The sequence below is a fragment of the Varroa destructor genome, unplaced genomic scaffold (assembly GCF_002443255.2).
Source record: "Varroa destructor unplaced genomic scaffold, Vdes_3.0 BEIS01000003.1, whole genome shotgun sequence".
Lineage (NCBI taxonomy): Eukaryota > Metazoa > Arthropoda > Arachnida > Mesostigmata > Varroidae > Varroa > Varroa destructor.
In genome coordinates this window covers 48,403,401-48,424,664 of record NW_019211456.1, presented here as the reverse complement: position 1 = coordinate 48,424,664, position 21,264 = coordinate 48,403,401, and the positions used below count along the sequence as shown (strand labels likewise).

Sequence of the window (21,264 nt, the reverse complement as noted above, 5' to 3'; positions counted from 1 at the left end):
GGAGTCTTCACATACAGTCGTGTAGCAGATTTCTGTGACAACCCATTATTAAATCCTCGTAGCGGCCACAACGAGTACGTGTTTCCTTTCCGTTGCACTCTCTATGTAACACACTAATTTCATGTGAGTCCTTTATTAAAGGCAGCACCTGCATTCAACGTATAGATTAGAGAAATAAACCTCAAGTGTTGGAACTGGAACACTTTAAGACCTGTAATTTCGTCATTTATTCTACTCTTAAAGTTAACTGTTTCGTAAACATCAGTTTTCGTTATCTGATGGATGCTTCCTTATCGATAACATTTACTATCTCTGTACGTAGTAAATGCGTCTTATCAAGGCTGCGCTAGAGGGCTAGCATCCGCCCACTATTGGGTGTATCAACGGGAACGGAGGAAGCTAGCCCTTGTGCGAAAGTTCATTAAGAACGCTATAGAAAAGCCCTTACTCGACAAAGAAGTTATTTGATTATAATCAATTGGCTTCTCGATGGTCCTTTTTTCATAATGGTGCATTTCTAGTAGGCATTCATTTTAAATTTCTCTTATATCATTTTGTGTAGATGATAATCAAACGTAAATTCTAAACGTATGTGAAGAGCCCAGTGTAGACGGTGGACATCACTACAGCTAGTGTAAAAATCTTCCATGGTGTCCCCGTTGTCGGCGATCGCAGGGATCAGATTTTGTAAGCGGCAGTCTGACAGAGTGACTAATAAAAACAATATTTTTGAGGTTCATATTAAAAAAAGATCGCGTAACTTCTATTTCAGTTATCTACACTTGTGACGCCGGCAGATTCTCCTGGGATAGTCGACATAATATTGAAATAATGGTGCACTTGATCTGGTTGAATTATCGTAGACCTTCTGTTGGGATAGTAAGATGTATTTAATATCTTGATTACTACTTTACCTATGTTTGAAGGTTGCAAATGTGAACCTGATCATTGTTTTATAATACTGATAACAGAAAAACCCTAGTTTCTATGTATTCAAGAAGAAAGGGACAGTTAGAAGCTTGGGGTGGTTTTGGTTTGATTCACTGATTACTCGTTCGAGTTATATGCATTTGACTTCGTGTACGATCGACCGATTGTCGCTAAGAACGGCTCTGGTGCGCCGACTGATATTGCTGATGGCACCAAAGGGACACATACTACGGTATAGTTTTCTACTTCTTGCTAAATTGTGTCTACTTCTAAAGATTTGTCTAGATACGAACAGATTACCTCAATGGCGTTAATCCTTTAATTATGGCTACTTTTATGAATGAAACAAATTTCACAACAAAAGGATATAGCGTATTTTTAGAATCTAATAAAGCAAATTGTTTTATCAGAGGCTTATCAGAGGTTCTTATTTAAAGTAAAACTGCTATTGTGGCTTGTATTTCAATTAAACTTTTTACTTAGAATGGAACAAACAGTGTCTCTGTTTGCCATGAGAGCCATCGTATCTAGTCGCCTCGTTGAGTGTTACGCTAAGTTTTTACACGATTGTGAGGTTAGAATAGCTTCGTTTATTAATTTTCGTTTCCCTTGAGAGTCAGAGCAATCCGTCTAATAATAATATTATTCTTAGTTTTACTAATTCATGTTCGTTTGCTTAGGGATTAATCGTTAGTGAAAACGTTTTTGAGCTGACAAACGTACCTAATAGTTTCTCGTTTTGACGACACTCTAGAGCTCTCTTGCTTCGCTTGTACTTAAGACATTTATTTCATTTTAATGTTTCTTTTTATTAATTATTATCTTCTATACTTTGCAGATTTAGCTCATTTCAGCTCGGATTGAGATTGATCCTGGACCTTGCGAACCGAACATACGTAGCTGGAGTTAGTCTCACGTATTCACGTGTTTTTTTTTTTTTATTTACTTCTATCTTTCTCGGTATGGTTATGCGCTTCGTGCCAAATGCTTCTTCCGTGTGTGTGTGCGTGTGTGTACGTATTACCGCTTCTGTTATTTAACTGTTCATAGTACTGCTGTTATCTGTGGTCGTCGTCGTCGTCGTCGTTAATTTACCAAAGATTTGTGCATTAATCCTGTGCTGCTTACTTCGTTTGTACACTAAGGTTGATTTAAGCTAAACTTTCAGACGAGATTTAAGCCTGTCAGCAATTTTTATTTCATACGTATTTAGTCGACACGTATATAGAAACGTTACGTCGTTTTGTTCGGACCGTATTAACAATATTAATAATAATATTAACAGTACTATGAAAATTCTCCAAATCGATATCCTAATATTCCACCATTATGATTTGTCCTGCCTGCAATGAATACCTTTTTGAATTTGAAATGATCGTGTTCGTTGATTCACGCTCATGGCGAGAGATTTTAAACTGTCGCGCGGGCAACTTTGACTTGTTGTGAGTATCGCAGTTTTTTTTTTATTCGAATATACTCAAGAGTTTTTATTTTCTAGATAAAATTGTTTTACCCTTTTATATATTGTTATTTTTTATTTTATTTAGTTTAACTAACTTTCTGTCTCCTTCTAAGTGTTTTCTGTAGGGAACAATTAGAGACGATTGCGTGATGCGCGCTATAGGATAATACTTTTCTCGAAAAAAAATTGTCAATGCCTCTTTGCGATTAGTTGGCTTAAAGAGAATTTAACGAATATAATTATGCGTAATTTTTTAAATCTTGGTTTAAGTTCTACAGGTTATTGGGGAAAATTGTGCAGGTTCACTCTATGCAAGGTAGCTAGATTAGTCATCAGCTCGGGGGACCTAGCAGTTCGATTTCGGTTAATACTTGGCCGATCTCAGATTTCGGATTTCAAAACACCAGTCCATCCAGAATAAGCGAATAGGTTTGTATATAAACTGGTATAGTAACAATTTGCAATGCATACATCTATGGATTCTAAAGGTACTGAGCTATTGATGTTGTTTCTATCGATATATTGGTTAGGACGTACACTGTCTACATTTTCATCTACTGAATCCGATTTTCTAAATGATTTAGCTTTCTAACAAAGGGTGCAATCGTATTTTCTAAGCGGGTAATCTAATTCTGGTTTCAAGATCATCATCATCATCACTTCAATACACTTCGTCGGGACAGCGCCACCTGTCGATCGATAGAAACAAATGCTGCGCGCCTTCTCATTGTGACCGAACTGGTCATAAATAATTTCAGTGATATCCCAATGGTAGCTCACACGTAGCATTTTCTTTTCTTGGTATGCAAATGCCAGAGCTATTGATGATAATTATTCGTTGGCTAATAATCTCGGTGTCTGCTATTAATATCGTCGTACCCTGGCGAATCCTGGGCCATCAAAGGGTCCGTTGGTCAAAGACCTTTTTTCATCATATCCACCTATGTGGCCTGGCTACCTCCACGTTTTACAAGTGAAAAAAAAATCAACTCAATATATATGTATAACGGTGTCGGTTACGGCGGCAGCAGTGTCCTTTGTCCTGGTGAACATACGTGGCTCAATAAATCTCCTCAACAGGAGTTGACTTGTCGTTATTAACTGTAAATCGTATATGCTTTGCCACACGACGCCCTGTCGCCGCGAAATTGTAGCTTATGCCAATATATGATTGTCTTTTACTTTTCTCGTTCTGCTTTCCCTCTCATTTCTGGTTTATTTGTCTATCTTCTTATACAATGTTTATTGTCTGTCTCAGTTGCAATAATTATTGTATCGCCTAGACCGTGTCTGTCCTTCGAATCTTGACCAACCATAACGTTTATTTACGATACACAGCGTAATAGCGTTTCTCATTGGGCATCGACTTTTCGCCTTATATATATATATATATATATATAATATTTAGTTGCTAGTAGTTTTTTCACTCAGTAATTTTCCCGCCGCTTTTTCGTAATCCGCTTGCTACCGTCGGGTAGACACTAAAGTTTCTGGTACTATCAATAATAGTATTTTTTAATATTCGATTTTTATATTAACAGTAATTGTCACTGTCATCGTTGGATTAAACATTGCCTATAGCTAGCATTCATTTGTGTGCCATCGAAATAATAATAGCAGCATTATTATAGTACCTAGCTATCTATAAAACGGGCTGAACATAGTTTGGCCACCAGATGGCGCGAATGTCGGCGATTGTTGAGCAGCGAGCAATCCGTATCGCTCACCTGACGGCACCGTTACTTGGGAACGTTTGATTCCATCGATTGGGCAAAACGCTCCCGGAGAACTATTTTCATTGATCAACGTCTTCATCCAACTATTTCATTTTCAGCATTAACAACAAGAGAGATTGTTTTCACAAGTTTAATTATTCGCTGTTATAGTATTATTATCATTTTCATCAGCATAAATATGATGTTTATTGTTTTACGTATCATATCATACAACACAGTCATTTAATATGGCCTTTAACTGTCGCTAGATTTTTTTCTCCCAGTAAAGATTCACGTTCAGATATTGTGTAGCTTCGTTTTGTGGTTGGTTGTTGTCGTCGATAGATGGCTGCATATACCTTCTGTTTGTTTTAATAGCAATAGTCACTGCTATATATATAATAGTTATTTTCACTATGCTTGTCATTTGTTAGTAACCTTTTTGTGTTACACATACTGCATTTTATATATATATATATATATATATCTATCTACGTAATAAGTGTAAATAATACATTAATAACACCTAGAAAATCTCACTTGCGTCTCTTACACATATATATATATATGTATATGAATAATGTTGGGAGGAGCTTAGCTTTTCTGTCTCTCAATTCGAGCGAACTAAATTTTCCCTCGGATACAACGAAGACCGGACGAGATGTTGATTTGTCAAAGTCGTTTTTGCGGTAAAGACTAAATTCATTCAGTCATCAGTGGTTGAAAAAACCATTGTCCCATCCCGGACTGACGATGCCACCCATCATTTGATGTTCGCCTCATTTGATGATCTGTTATTGTATTTAAGGCGCTGTGGTCCACATGTAAAAATACTTCCATTTGATCCCTTCCAATCACCATCATAGTTCCCCACCGTTTGTGCGATATATATTGACATATATATCGTTTTCTATTTTCCTCTTTAAAGACAATGTACAATTTATGTTTTATGATTTTATAACTGTTTCCACGTATTTTACTCATCATCGCTTTGCTTTCTCGCGTGTGATGCCGCTTTAGACGTCCGCTAAGTGTGTTCCTTGTATTGTGATAACACAAGGATTCATCGTTTTCGTGCTTGTTGCTACTTGAAACTTTTTTTTTACGTTTATAAACACAAAGCTGCAGAAAAATCTCACTAGGTTTGTTTCTTTCTTTTACCGTAGCGTCAGAGAGGTACTATCAGTCCTCTGCGCGCACCAATTCTCACTGCTATTATTATTAACAACAGCAGTGCTGTTATCTCACTATCCGTTCTGGGATCAATATTATCCGTTGACCGCTTTCGAATTCTCTTGGGAGACATAATATCGGACACAGACACGCATGCACATACTCATGTATCATTCAGACTGATGTATGCGCACCCCTAATCGGTAACTTACTCCTGACTCCGCGTTGCAACTGCCATCTTACATAGTACTATAGGTTTGCTGTGATAAGATCTCTTTCTATGTTAAAGAACTTTCTCATTTCGCGCTTACTCACATTCTATGACAGGAGTTAAAGAGGTCAGTAGATTTTCTACTGATCCTGGTGACTCATACTGTTTGTTTACGCAGAGTTCAGACATTCTCCGCAGATCTACCGACGAGAGCAGACGCTAAATGGCGGCTCGCTCGTTTGTCGATGGCTCGAACAATCCAAATTGCTCTGAGAACTCGGTTTGTTCATTTCAGGGCCAGCACTCTCAATCATATTCTGTCTACTTGTAGCTGATTGATGAACTTTGTGGTTTCTTAACTTAACAGTCCGTGATTTGACTTCTACGACTACCCCGCAGTAGTTCGGGCGTGCTTCCCGTACATCTGAACATCGGCACCTTCACATCGTTTTCCACTCTTTCGCTTTACTCTTCCCCTTCTTTTTATAGCTTCACTTATTCGATTGTTGCATTAGTTGCTATTCTGTTTTCGTACTCAATAATGAGCTTTTTCAACGTTTGTGATTGCGTCAATCTACGGCGTGCAATGAATAGCAATGCAGTTTAGCGCTGTGTTGCAGCATGAGCCCATGTGCACGTATGACTGTACACAGCTCCTTGCTTCGTTACTGCTTCATTGTAGTTATGCCAATTTCATTCAGGGCTCGCAGTGGTGCGATCGTTTGTAGGTGTTAGTAGTTTAGTCGATTCAAACAACGGGATGACCATTCAGAGTTTCCGCCAGTATTTATTTTGTATCATACTGTATGAAGCGCTATCGGCTTTCAGACGGGATCGTTCGGTTTGATCCTCTACATTCATTGTACACGATTCCGACATTGACGTGCTATTTGATGCAGCTGCTACACAGAGCGACCCTTTGTCCTGGTTGTCATGTCTCCTCGGGACCAGAACCTGGCTGGCGATTGCGCAAGCAAGCGAAAAACAATAGGAGAATAATTTTTTCGGCAGAACAGAGTTCTGATCGCTCTAGGAATCGATAAACGTCACTAATGGTGTGAGGTACTAAAGCGATCTTCGTTTATTCTTCGACCAGATGCCTATGTAAAAGCTCGTGAGTTCTTGAAGACTAATTGGCCTCCACGGCAAAATGAGGAGTTGGAAAAAATATATTCATATTAAATGGTGGCTACTGGTATCCTGTTACGCCATATTATTCTAGTTCAGATCAATTTTTTCGCTGGTTCAAGCTTAGCTTGTCGCAGGGATTTTCCCTTTAGAGATCGAGTGGGTGGCCGAACTCTGTTGTTATTTCACGGATCCAGTCAAGGTATCTGGGCACATTTGTGTAGATGCCGGGAAGGTGCGGCTGGGCGCATTTGATGCCCCACGATACTATACCGGCAACAAACCACGGTCCACCAGACCCCGTTCTGAAATATCAAAAGAAGATATGATTATTATAAATCGTTATCATATTCAGTGACATAGGTATGGTAATCGTGTCAGCGTGCTTTGTGTACCTTTATAAAACAAGAAAACAAAGATTGTGAGAATTATCGGATATACATCTGTACACTGTAGTTTCGTGGGTACTGGATACACATGCACGGTAGATTCTTCCGAAAATATACATTTAATCAGCGGGTGCCGAGCGATATCTAGCAGGCCAATATAAACGTTTATAGTTAATACCATCGAAGTTTCGTGGTTCGATTTAGCGTCTTCACATCGAACGTACTCAGTGACTGCGCTTAATGCGCTCATAGTTGTCAAGTGTTGATAACAACTTTGTAGAGGTGAATTTAGATGAATCCGTTAAAGAAGTCGATCGTATGTTACTTCAGCAAAATCATCATTGAGTCTAGCAGAAGTTTTACATTTAGTCTGGAGCACACAATTATGACATCAACCTCTGTCTTGGAATATTTACCGCGTTAACTAGATGTTGGCGGAAAATTTTAAATATGAGAAACTAAGTGATCACCTGCCCTTCCGCGATTTGACTAGCCTGATTTTGTTAACCTTGTGGCCTATCGTACTGACCTTTTCTGTAATGAGATCAATTTTAGTTCACCGTAGATACAACTAACTTTCTGTACCTCTGTAGCCTTGTATAAGTTTGTTGGATCGCCGGCCGATCTTTGCTAATGATGGCGGAACTTTTTGAAAGTTAGCCTATCTCAATGCATGCTATTATATATAATTCTCAATCAGCACGCAGACAGCTCTATAGCTCATTGTCAAGATGTTCCGCCATGTCCATAGATAAAGTTTGGTAGAGAAAAACAAGGAGAGGCTCGTGGCTGTATTTTCATGCCTAATTCTTTCAGAGATGGTTCTCTCTAATGGTAAACTCAACGCATCAGCATAATTGCTCTAAAAACATATAGACACCGTTATGTAATGCCTCACTCATCGAAATCTGCTTACGTAACTGTTGAATTGTTTACATGTACAAAAGACGCCGTAGACGGTGATTTTCGTAGTAACCTAGCTACTGAACAGCAGTGCGTTACTCTTAAGTTTTTTTCTATCGACAAACCATCGGGGATTCTTAAAAAAGTCTGCGAAACTGAAGGACTCACCTGCAGACGAGCGGCCCACCAGAGTCACCTTGGCACGCATCCTTCTGACCCTCAGCATAGCCCGCACATATCATTGAATCCGATATTAGTATGTCTTCCTGAAAATATCAAATCAATTGTTGACACTAGCGATTACATAATTTAGAGCCAAGGTACATTGCTTCCAAATGTACTAAAAGGTAAAAAAGTAAAAAAAAAAAGAAGATACTTCCAAAATCCAAACGCATTCTGATAAGGAATAGCAAATATTACCATATCTAGAAGTCACATATTTAAATTCATAAAATAAAATATCGTAGTAGACCTGTCTTTGTTGACACAAACTGGTCCATCTATGAAGATCTATTTTGACGGTGCTTATAGAAGGCCTGTTTTGGCCACATAAAAATGTTTTTCTATTCTAGTACGTTGTCTGTGGCAGGAGGTCTTTGGTAGCAGCTTAGGCTTGAGTATTTGGAATCATTCGGAAGATTTAAAATAATTAAATTTAAGACGGTTTCGTATGGGACAATTGTTGTTCGAAATAAATCTGAGGGCAGATTTCGCAGCTGACACGTACCTTCATGTACCATCCTTGGCAAGTCTCAAAATCAACAATAGGCACGTCAACCTCGTGGATGACCATATTATATTCAGCGTCTGTAAATTGAGTAGTAAATGCTAGTAAGTTATCGACCTTATGCATGAACAGTAATTATATGAGAATAATTTACTGTAATATAATAAAAAGAATCATAAGGTCTAGTCAGTAATTTACAATATGCCAGGTTACAGCTTGAAAATGCTTGTGTTCGATTGCCGGCTTGACTAACCGAAGAAAACGGTTATCCTCTGGTTAAAATCCTGTATCACGATACTAGATAAGTATACGTGTATTTGAAGCATCATGTACCGCGCGTTAATTGGACTTCAACGTATCGGAGTAGGAAACTTTGGTTATCTACATGAGTTAATCAAAATAACTCACAGCGGTCGTTTTCGTGACCTGTTCAATCAATCAGTTTCCCTACGAATAGACTCCGATTAAGAAAAACATTTTCGACGCTCAAACGCCGTTATGGGTAAGTTGCTTTGCCAACTTATCCGTATGGCAAAACCGTTTTATCTTTTGTGTATTGTATTACACGTCAGGTTAATTGGAATATGGTTGCTGTTTCGGTTTAGATGCTCGCTTTTTCATTTACGGTCCAGTTATTTTTTTGTTGCTATATATGATTAGAAAGCGCCTCCTTTACTCTATTGTGACTCTGTTGTATAGTGAACGGAAGTTCGGGATTCGAAAGTGCAAACTCCAGGTGAACAAAAGCGCGTCTTCAACAGAACTCAATCACTAGAGCTATAAAAAATGACCTGCATTCAGTGACTCTCATCAGTTATCTTCACACACTTGAGAGCTCAAGTATTCTATAATAGTGAATGAAACGTAGCTCCTTATTGCTTCTTAATAGGTTGCCATGACCAACAGTAACGCACAGAAGTGTTATAGTTGACGAAAAGTGACGCCTCAATGTCAATATAAATCGTAGCAAGGAATAAGTGGCTCCGGAATGGGCGTTACGCCGAATCTCCTTCTGACCAAAACCACGATTCGCGTTTGAAGGGACTGGAGGAGGCTTATCAACTGGAGACATCATTTGGGTCGACCGTCTGTTGTTTTATCAGATAAAACAACAGACGGTCGACCAGTTGACCCAATAAAGAAAGTTGCGTGCGGTTGTAGGGAAAGCGGGTCGATGAAATCGAGCCCCAGGCAAGGAAGCAGGACATGGGAATATCGGTGATCTGCCAGCGATTTCGGATCGCCCAAAGTGTTACGGAAGTGCAGTGATGTGTGAGCACCGATAGCTCACGGGCCGAAGAGGAATAGGAAAAATAGACAAAATCATTAGTGCGCTACTTTGTTCGCTGCTTTGAAACTTACGTCTGATTTGAGAATTAGAACTTTTTAGCTAACTTAATATGAATATATGCTTTATTTATTTCGTGAACCTTGTAACATCGGCTAGGTTTCGACACTGCCATCATTAGTACCTGCAGAGAAAAACGGGATTCTTTAGTTGTATAGTTCCTCTAGGTAATTTTTATCCCACGGCCTTATCTCTGGGACAGGCGATACAAAAGTGATTTCGATATATTTTATCCATAATATATCTTCATTGAATAACTGAAGCAGAAACAAAAGTTCTATATGCAAGCTAGAGTACACTATGTTCGGTTAAGTGTAAAGAAATGTATGGGATTGAATTCGAGTGATGTCGCCGGACAGCGATCAGCTTCGCAGTGCATTAACGGTTCGAGCTGAGAATTAATTCGCACAGCTTCTACGTAATTGACATACGTAAAAATAGCCAGTCGTCTAAGTCTAGGCACCTTGAAAACAGCGATGACACAGTGTTAGATGATCATAGAGTTTAACGGAACAGCTTTTAATTGCCCGCAGAGTCTCAGACCGCATTACAAGACCCTAATTCGTCTCTTTGCCTTTAAATTAATTAAATTGCGTTAAAAAAAAAAGAGTTGTTTTTTCTTTGAAGGGACGCACTCGCTTTTAACGCCGCCGCGACAAGGAGAAGTGCCCTCATATCTATCCGTTCATTTGAAATCGCTACCCAATACAACAGGGAACAGAGAAAGAGAAAGTTGGAGGGACCTCATTAGAGCCGGATAAAGGTGTGCTAAGCGCTAGCTGAATAGGCTTCACGACGTCGTGTCATCTAAGCCCGTCTTCATCTCACTCGTAAGTGCCAGCGACAATGACATGAACAGAAGTACGATCGAGAGCTACAAAAAAAAAAGCTAGTTAAGTTTTTCTGAAAGCTTGATAGATTTATTCAATATAGAGGGTGATTTTAGCTGATCCTTTAAGGCTGCTACTGTTACTCTGCAATCAGGTGTTACAAAAGGACAGAAAGTACCATGCCGACTGTAACTGGAAACATTAATACGAACACCTATTAAGAAACATGCGAACATTATGAAAAGATTTTGATCAAGCGATACGTTACAAATACTATGTAGACGGTGCTTGTCACATATAGTAGCTCAAGCGAGTCGTCGCACATAAACACAGAAATATGCTGAGGTAAATGATATATTGTCGTGTACATAATATAGAGTATTTTCGAACGCACTCGTGCCAAGAGATCTGTGGGGAGAGTAGAACTTTGTCTATCTTTAAAAACGCAAGCTCATGATAAGTGTGAGATTGAAGTGAAGTTACCGCTCACTTACGAAGTTCAAGCTTGCGATATACGTAAGGTGCTGTATGCCCTTCCAAAAAAACTGAGCTCCCTTTCCCATTAACACAATTTTGTTTTTTGAAAACGTGAGCTGACGTGCGTTGATGAGGTGTGGGATGTGATAAACATTATTAAGAATCAGCGCGCTTACCTTTTGAGTACAGATCCTACGACCAACCATTTTTTATCATCACATTATAATACAACGCACAAATAATCCAGGTTCCAAAGGTAGACGCAGTGCCATATATAGAAGCCTAGATATTTCGCTAAAACATTGTCGCATTTTCACTAAGACAATGTAGACAAGTATGAAGAGGATTATCATTTTGACAGGTTTGCGGTGTTTACTTGACTGGTTCACGGAAAGTCAATAACGTACTACTGTGGCCGTAAATAATGGCTATTCGGGTCGAGAAAACAGAAGCTTCTGATCACGTATTGGCACTGAAGTTATTTTGATAGAAGATTTAGCTATATTAAGTTTGGATCTTGGATAGTAATGGCTTTAGGTAGTATGCCAAACAACCAGACATTCAAACACAAATTCAGCCGTAACCGATACTTTTCACTTTACATGACGTTCTAACATGCAATCGGCGTACTGCTTCAAGCTGACTATGCTACAGTGATGTATATTTGAGTAACTGTTACGAGGTGTCAACAGTCGCACAAAGAACTTACATAGACACTTACCTTCAGCGTGGTGCGATTTACCCCAACCAACGACGGTGCAAGTCATTCCCGGCGCGAGGGGCTCCTCCGGCGGCAGACACAGTGGACGCAAGAAGTCGTCGAAGCTCACCGGATCCGACAGCAATAGAAGCGCTACAAGACGCCAAACCGTCATAATTTACTTAATTCAATTACTGACAAAGTTAATGAACTTTAAGTTCTCACCAACTACCTAATTTTTTTGCTTTCATGAAAGTATGGACTCTTTAGCCCGACCACATATATATACATATATACATTGCTTAGTCGCCTACAGCCCAGTCGTCATTTATTGTTAAAAAGCACATTTTGAACTTAGGTACGTTTAATTTCTTGAAACGTGCTCTTTTATTTTTATACATGTCTGCATGAACAAACGCATGCAGATTACATCTAACTACATGCAGGCGTAATCTGCATGCAATTATTCACGACTATACGCCTAACAACAATAGCAAATATATGACCGGGTCAGCACAAACGAACGTCTAGCGTCAACTTATTCAAAGAACGCGCATCGCAGCTCGGAGTAGAAACGAAAACTTTTTTTTTCGTCTAACTAGTTTGTGTCTACCTTATATTTACATGCATACGTGAAGCTTAATGAAATGTGCACTCGTTATAACGTGAGCTGGTTTATTAACAGTGGCATAGACTTCACGAGTTGGACCGACCTCATTTTCTGCTTCTTTTGATCTGATCCAGCCGCTGTTCCAGCTGCTTGTACGAATATTGCGGCAGGGAAAAAGGAAAGCTTGAATGACGAAGGTACCAACTAGCGTTTCTATGGCCATTAATATAGTTTCCTGCACACGTCACGCTGCCATCTCATTGCAGCTTTGGTTGTGCTCCCTTTCCGTCCTATATATTCCGGACCTTACTCTTCTTCGCGCTGGTTTGCAGACGCTGCTTCTGTTTCGTTTTCTGACTCGAGGAAATAACAAAAAATGTCGTGTTTCCCTTTGCTCCTTTGTAAACTCTTATTCCTAGATGCCAGTTTGTTCAACTTGCCCTGTAGTGGAGCTTTGTTCAGATTCCCCACACTCTCATAACGTTTCTCTCAGCCTTTCCAGATATTTAGATCCAACACTAGCCGGCAGCTGTTGGTCGTATCGTCGCTTCATCAGAGGGGCTTCTTTCATGACCTCTTTGCGTATCTCTTCATGACAGAAACACGCTACTCGAAGACGACAAAGTGCGCGGACGTAGGGACGCTCCCGCTTCCGCTTTCCTATGAGGTGGTCGCGTCTTCGCTGCGTCCACTTTTCGCAAACTGTGCACGCTCCTTGTATGTGCATGCCTCCTATTTGAGTAAGTCTGTACATGTGTGCAAACAATGGCGGCACAAGGGAAAATGCAAAGGCCAATTAGTGACTTTGAATGAAAATAAAGAGGAGGTTACTGTGGGAAAACGACTGTCAAGGTGACTACAGCCAATCGACTTGTAGCGTTTCACATGCCCATAACTTTTGTGGCCTTACGAACCCTTGCACTTCGTCGCATGTCTCTCTTCTTGCCGTCCTTTAAGGCCTATTTCCCATTTCCCCAGTCACCGCTGTTAAGCTTCTGTTCTATTTGGCCTTGTTTCGTTTCGAGCGTAACTAAGACCGTCTGTCTTGTGTGCGCTTAAATAGCTTGGTCGCAAGGCTAAATCCAAAGCAATGACAAACTTCTTTTCTGGACAAGTCTGCTTCAGATCGCCTGCGCTATGCATCCTCCTCCAAAGCGATGTTTTTTGAGCCTGTTAGAGTATAGAAAGCGAAAGCAAAAGCCTTCGCTCATTATCGCTACCATCGTATGCGCCACGAGCTTAACGACAACAATCCCAATTGCCTTCTTTTGTCCAGCGCTCGTTCGCTTTTTCCAAACATTTGCACAACGTCTAGGACTGGCATACAAAATGTAAGAAATTTTCGAGGAACACTCATCACAGAAACGTTTAACGTCGTTGCCACGCGGCGGTTGTAACAGCTCATCGTAAAATTTTTCAGGTGGGTCCCATACAAATAGCACAGCGTTTGTTTGCGACGCCTAACTTGCTTTTAAATGAAAAAAGAGAAACTTAGTAGGCAAACGTGAGTCTGCTCTATTATAAAGCTGATAGTGCTACTATTGTTCCGAAGCTTCTGGGGACAGCGTACCTATATCGTTGTTGTACAGCGAGGCGTTGTTGAAGTCGGGGTGCTTTACAACGGCCTGGATGTGTCTCGACTGCGTCGAGCTGGGTTGGGCAGAGTTTCGCCGAGTCATACCCATTTGGAGAAGCCATCCAGCGGGATCAGTAGAACTGTAATGTATCGATTTGTACATCCGCCTTTTATATAAGATTTTCAAAGGTATATAATTTTACGTTTTTTGCCCGATGAAGCTTGAACTCGCGAGGTATATCTGACGGTTATTGTAATAATACTTTCTGTAAAAATGCCTCACTATTGACTAGAGCATGGCTATCTTGTAATAATTTCATGTTGCTAAAGTTGGTCACTCAGAATCAGCACATAAGCATGGGGTCAGTTACAAAACGGCTAATTGTATGTGAAATAAGAAATGTACTAACGCGTCGTTGTGTTCAAATATAATTTTGAGTTTTGCTCAAATACGTATAAGTTAAAGCCTCCTAGTCTAGGTAAGTTGAAGTTTGTCTAAATTACATTGGGGTACAAAACACAAGGCCATAATTAACCTATGTCAATAATGTGTGCCTCTAATTGTCAAAGGCATCTGGAGATGGAGGATTGACTGCACTTACTTCCCGGCGCAATGTGCGGCGGTCAGGACCCACCAGGATGAGATAAGCACGCCCCCGCAGAAGAACACATGATCGCTGCCGCCGTGCACAGCTACAAGCCACGGCCAGCTTTAAAGAAGACAAAAATAAACAGAGATGTCAATCAGTGTCAAACAGAGAAATCAAATCAGTGTTTGATGTATGGTAAATGAATAATATTATTGTATTTGCCGATAGCATTGCTACGAATATTGGCTGCCTGTTCATAGTTAACAAATAACAAGGACACTAGGACCTTTGCTTAGTATCGTTCAACATAGCTATATCAATAATGTAAAAATCAGCTTTGGTAAGACTAACCGTCCTGGAGGTGACTCACTGCCGCCGACAATACGTGACTGTGGCCTTGAGAGACGCATATCTTCCGCACGACGACCACAGGCTGTAAGCAAAACACAACAACGTTATATCGAATACGTAAACGCATCAAATATTAAAGTATCCTCTTTTACCTGACTCACAAACGATTTTACGACCAAGCTTCACCATTCTGGAAGAGCTCTTCACACTCATTTAATGAACAAGTGGAACTACGCGGATGGCGGTTCCATAGAACATATAAGGCGCAATAAATGTATAATTTGAAGAACGAGAGATGGCTCACAGCCGGGAATTGGACTGAGAATATATTTGATCGCCTGTCATGTGTGGCTTGAAATTTCGAAATCGGGTAAGCTCAGACGAGTAAATCAGCAATACAGAGTATCAGCCGTACATGTACCCTGAAGTATACTTACACGCATGTCTATGCGCATCCGAGCTTTTATACGGCAAATTTCATGTTTAAGACGGAAAAAGCTTCAGGTAAAGTCTGAATCTTGATAGATCTATTTTTTTCGTAGTGTGCGGCGCGTTAGAGAATCGTCAACGAATTGATTTAGCAAGATGCTTGTGCTGTAAAAATATATAGTCGCCTTACTGTTGATCCGGCCGAACCGTTCACATGGCAAACACTAACACACACACGGGGATATATACCGTTTGAGACAAATTAGCAGGACAGCTTGCGGGACAAGACTTTGTAAATTACAAGACTTTCTCCTTTCCAGCCCCATCGACACTTCATGCTTCTTCATACGAATGCAAGTAGCACTAAAACATGCAAATCGAGACTTCCGAAGCAGATGGAAGAGGAGCATCTGGCGAAGAAGGCGGATTGCCTAACATACATCCAATAGGAGGACAGTTATGCTAGTGATGCACGAAGACCTATACGCAGGAACCAGCAATGTAGGACGTTATGGAAAACCTAAAAAGTGCTTTAGCTGCCTATAGCACTAACATGAAGCTGGAGAAAATATCATCCAGCAGGCAAAAATACGGAACTAATGAGGCCGGGAGGCGACAGCTGTCTAAGCCCAAGGACTGGTCAGGATGGTACTGAGCCACAGCTGTCTTTGCACGTATAACGATGCTAGGTACTCTCAACCTTTTATCAGTAGCGGTAACGGACTTCGTACGGTGTTATGTTCGAAAGTGTACTGTACTGATGCTAACTTGAAGCGGATCCTGGAAGACTCAAGAGATCTCTGAAGGAGGAAATCCAGCTGACCACTTTTTCTCAGAAAGCAGGAGTATTTAGGCCATTTAGGTTAAAAAATCCGCATCTGAGAAGTTGTAAGTATTAGAACATGCTAGGAACAAAACAGTGTGTCCCCAATGAGAAGACAGACTCCAGAGATAACTATAAGGGAAAGGATTACGCCGTATAGTAAACAGCTATTACAAAATAATGGCTCTGTGTCAACTGCACACGATTAATAACACATTATATAATAGTTTGGAAAAAGTGTTTTTAAAAGTGCGCACACACACACAATTTTTTTTTGGTTATCCAAGCGTTACTATTAATAGTAATAATCGCCATATTGCGGTTGGATACAACAATAAAAAGAAATCTGAATTTTTAGCAACTAAACTTCGCTATCTCAGATGAATTTCTTTTTGTCAACACATTTAAAGCGGATGAATGGACTGCATAGCTGGAGAGCTTGACTATTGGAATAAGACAAATACCTGCAACAATTTAGTCTTTCTTTAGATACTACAATGCCAACCTCGTACCATGTATCATATAGACGTAAACAAACCGCTGATGACCGTGGATACGAAGTGCTTCGGAGCATAGTTAGAGCTGCCAGGAGCCTGGAATAGTCTTCAGTATAGGCGAAGAAAAGAGTTTGCTTAGTACATGAACATACTGCATTACGAACAGCAAGAGTAATTAGAGTTGGACAAAAAAAGTTCTTCATTGCCTTACCGATACCTTTTTTTTTTTTGCAAAATAAGGACTCTTGTTCACTCGCATGAACTTCGTTCTACGTATTACGATCATTCTTCAGCTCCTTTCTCTAAGACCAGTTTGCCTCGTGAGGGGATTGGTAAACCTGTACGTCTACATTGCACGTGTCTAATCGTACCTGCAGTCGACCAAACGTTTGCCTTAAATCCTTCAGAATACTCATGAATAACTACGTCTATGAATATGTTCCGCCTTTCTGTGATAGCGAATAGCAGTACCTGCGGGCGTTATCTATTAGCTGGAAATACCGACTTTGGTATAAAGCAGGGAGGTATTTTTGTCTCAAAAGGTACATCTCTGCACGGATTCAAGATCCAAACTATATCCGCAACATGAAACAAGTCTTACTGCCTTATTACGTAAATATTTACTTTTTACGGGCTTGTTTATCCCTCTCAAAGAAGCTGTCTTTGGCTTTTTACACAACCCTTTCATTCGGATGCCGAATTTTTCGACTTATGTCCTGAAAGCCGCCTGGTTTAGCGGGCCTGCGTCAAAGTCCTGCTCAAGTGTCATCCCCGCTTTTGATCTATCTGTTCTATCCGGCTCGATTCAGGCTAGACTGGCATACTGGCTCTACGTAATACCAGATCGAGTATCCGCGTGTGTGTGTAATTATGACATCGTAAAAAAAAGCGGGCTTATTAAAGAGTCTCCACGCGGTCACGCATCTTCCAATCGCGCTGTTCGACGCGTAAATCAAATCAGTTATTTGTCTGCCCTTCACCTTACGATGTTGTTCCACAAGCTTTAGGCCTAAGTCACCTCGTCATCGTCGTTGGCAGAAGCCCCCGTGTCCACACACTATTCTGCGATGCTCGCTGTTCCGCGGTCACCGTCCGGCAACTTAATTAATCGTACGTGGTCTGTCACCAAGCTTACTCCGTGGTCTCGGTTTATTATATACGCACGTACATAATTAGCCGTGAAAGTGCGATCAACTTAATTGCGTTACGTTTTAATCTTAACAATTTTATCTATCAGAGACAGAAGTCTCTTTAATGGCGATCATCTCAAAACTTAAAGATCCTATATTCTTTGTACAAGAATCCATTTAGTGTAGATTATTATATGTAATGAAAAAAGAGTGCAGCGAATATAGATCATGATTTCTAGTCATTAATTATATCATCTTCGTTATACATAATCTAAATTTCTATCTATGACCCGATAATTTTGTATGGAAAGCGTGCCGTACCGAAGATCAGGCTAATGAGAATAGTGATATTTCCACTACCGAAATCTATTTGAAACTTACAGAAATTGGTGCACTTCAGATAGACGGAGACTCCCGACGAGGCGCAGGCAGTTTCCTTCTGGCGGTCGAAGAGATGCTTGCGGAACTTCCTGTTTTGTTACGAATAATAAGAAAAACAGCAATAATAGGAAATTGCAGCGCAACTAAATTAAATTGCTCCTAGAAGAACTTCATGCAGAGATCTAATAATGCATTCTCCCGGTTTGGTCTGCTAAAAATCTCCGAGTAAAGCTTTACGCAGTGTCGTTAACAAGAAATTCTGCTAAAGAAGGAGGACTTACTTACTTTTTTCGATATATGCACAAAAAACCCATATTGGAAATTGGACCGATTAAATGAACCGTTCTATTTTTTTTTGTTTTTCTGTAATAATAAATATATTGGGCTTTTACTACCGATTGATTTCATGCCTATTTCCCCTAATAATGGATGTTAAGAGTAGCATAAATGAAATTTATGCTCTAGAGAAGAGTTGTCGTGATTTCGTTGGCCCGCTTCAGTCAGCGTACAGGTCAGGCAAACGAAGATCAGCCAATTGTTCCAGCCCTGCATTACCGGGGATTTGAGTTTCTGTGCCTTCTATACCTTGAACCAGCCGATAGATAGCGCAACATAACCTATAATCGATTCAAGCTAGCGATTACGAATTTAGGTATCGTAATTCAGCTATTCAGAAGCTTTCAAAGCATCTGTTTCAATGTGTATGCAATAGAAAATGGTATGTTTTTGGGCTAACTAGTAGCTTTATGCAGCCAAACAAAAAGCGCGGCCTATCAGCTTGGCTTAGCTAGAATTTTATTTTTTATCTACAAATATTACGTTGCAGCTTTTGGTTTCGGCCAATAGTCTAAAGCCTGTTGCTACGAACGGCGCACCTGAGGTCGTTGGCGGAAGGTTGTCTGGCGATGTTGTGCTTATTTAAATTGCTATTGTAATCGTTGTTGTTGTTGTTGTTGTTGCTGCTGCTGCTGCTGCCGCCGCCCATGGAGTTGAGATTGTAGCTACTGTATGAGCCAGGATAATTGTGGGGGCTTTGTGCGTTTGAGCCGTCTTGAATGGCCGGGCCAGAATGTATTCCGTTTCGTGTGGAAGGATTAAATCTTAACGGGGGATGCCCCACACCCCCGATAAACGCAATGGAGGGTGAATCATCTCTGATTCTTGTCTCCTAGAAAAAAAGGTAACGGAAAACGAATAATGAACGGTTAATTTCGACCGTTGCACTATCGTCTATTAGTAGCAGAAGTAAACAAGTGTCAATCCCGATATTGAATATCAGCTCTATCTTCAATCTTGCTGTTATCACTGCAATGACAACTGAGGCATTTACTAAAGCTAGTACTTGCAGCCACTAATACAAGTATGACGCGCGTTTCTCAAAGTAGTACTTCAGGCCCGAAAGGCGGTAGGTTTCTAATCCTTTTCTTATTGTGTTGTTTACATATGTGTTCATGTCTAGCATATTGGCTAGTTAGCCTGCCTAAATGACTCGTCCTGATATTTGGCATGTGCTTTGTAGAACGCCATTATCCCCACTAATCTAGCCTTAATCTAAATTCTACTTGTGGAAAATAACGCCTAATACACAAGTGTGATTTGCGTCCTTATCTAATCCCGCGATTATGTCCTAGGCCAGCATCATCACTAGAGTTCGCACAACTGTAACCATTTGGGCAAATAAAATGTCTAAATCACGCAAAACGGAAGCTCGGCCAAGGGTTTCGCCGCAAGGTTCTGGGCATGCAGGATGCAACACATGACAGAGTTAAGGTCAACCACCTAGGGCAAATGAATAAATGATGGACTTCCTGTACGCGAGGCCACTCATCGTGAATTCCACACATTATGTGGTAGACTAAAGGTACTCGTTGCATTCGCCTTATATTGAATAGTCGTTTAGTTTTTTATACTTATTACCCTTAGATATACACAGCACTTTATGTTTGCTGTTGGTTTTTTTTTTTGGCTTTTTTATTAAAGTAAAAACTAGGGTGTTTTGACGAAATTACTTCGAACTAATCGTTTTACCGAAACATTAAAATAGCTTAGTGAAGCTATCGTGCCGACGATATCGTAAGACAGATAGGCTGGTCGCATCTTTCTACAGTAGGTATGAAAGGCGCCATAATGAAATAAAACAGTCAGTAAACAGAACTAGTGATATATAGAACATTTTCTCGCTCCCACACGCCACCCACACGATGGTGCCAGCAATTCACTTAGCGACAAACGGGCCTTGATTTGAAGCTAGCGTGTTGCAGGCTACCGCTGAACAGCAAGCTGGTCCTTATTTAGGACATGGCGGAGAACTATGCTTCCTGATCCCCCTAGCTAACATCGTTCGAGGCTATGAGCTCGAAAAACAGTCTACCGCCAACTGTGTGGTTTACGTGTTCCGCCCGCAATATGCCCGTAACTTGTATAGTCTATATTAGTATGTTATGATAAGCAGTTGATTGTAAAGGATGGATCTGATTTCTGATTTGATAGATTGATCCGAAAGTAGACGCTTTCTATCGATATCATACTAATAAATATGATCCTAATGGCACCTCAGCGTCGTGTTTAGGTTTTTAAATTTTTCGAATGAAATGTTCTATATAGCTTTCACAGCCTTTTCTCCTTTCAAATTAAGTACCAAATTAGCGAGTTTCGTAAACGTTCTCTATAACTTTACCCGAATCAATTAGTTCCGTACCTTAGTATCAGACTGCCCAGTTCAGAAAAAACATCTGATTATAATTTCATCGTTGTCACGTTGCCAAATCTGTATCAACGATACCTGTCCGTATAAACGGAACAAATAAAATTATTACATTAAAGTTTCATATCGTTGTCGATGTCCATAGCGTTTCTCGCATATCGTACGCGAGTGATAGTCTAC

General features: G+C 40.2%; 1 protein-coding gene across 8 annotated transcripts in view; it reads right to left on the bottom strand.

Moving 5' to 3' along the window:
* Positions 1-1,687: 1,687 nt before the first annotated feature.
* Positions 1,688-21,264, bottom strand: part of LOC111246915 (transmembrane protease serine 2-like) — an 89,022-nt gene continuing 69,445 nt past the window's right edge. For 7 of the 8 annotated variants that reach the window (XM_086983986.1, XM_022797296.2, XM_022797299.2 and 4 more), the window contains 9 exons: positions 19,256-19,548; positions 18,381-18,469; positions 15,121-15,202; positions 14,782-14,889; positions 14,174-14,319; positions 12,015-12,146; positions 8,639-8,718; positions 8,080-8,177; positions 1,688-6,924 (listed from right to left, as the gene is read on the bottom strand). In XM_086983986.1, coding sequence (XP_086840112.1) covers positions 6,768-6,924; positions 8,080-8,177; positions 8,639-8,718; positions 12,015-12,146; positions 14,174-14,319; positions 14,782-14,889; positions 15,121-15,202; positions 18,381-18,469; positions 19,256-19,548 — 1,185 coding nt within the window. In that variant the 3' untranslated portion in view covers positions 1,688-6,767. The remainder of the gene's footprint in view (positions 6,925-8,079; positions 8,178-8,638; positions 8,719-12,014; positions 12,147-14,173; positions 14,320-14,781; positions 14,890-15,120; positions 15,203-18,380; positions 18,470-19,255; positions 19,549-21,264) is intronic. The other variant, XR_002671882.2, reaches the window with a different exon arrangement.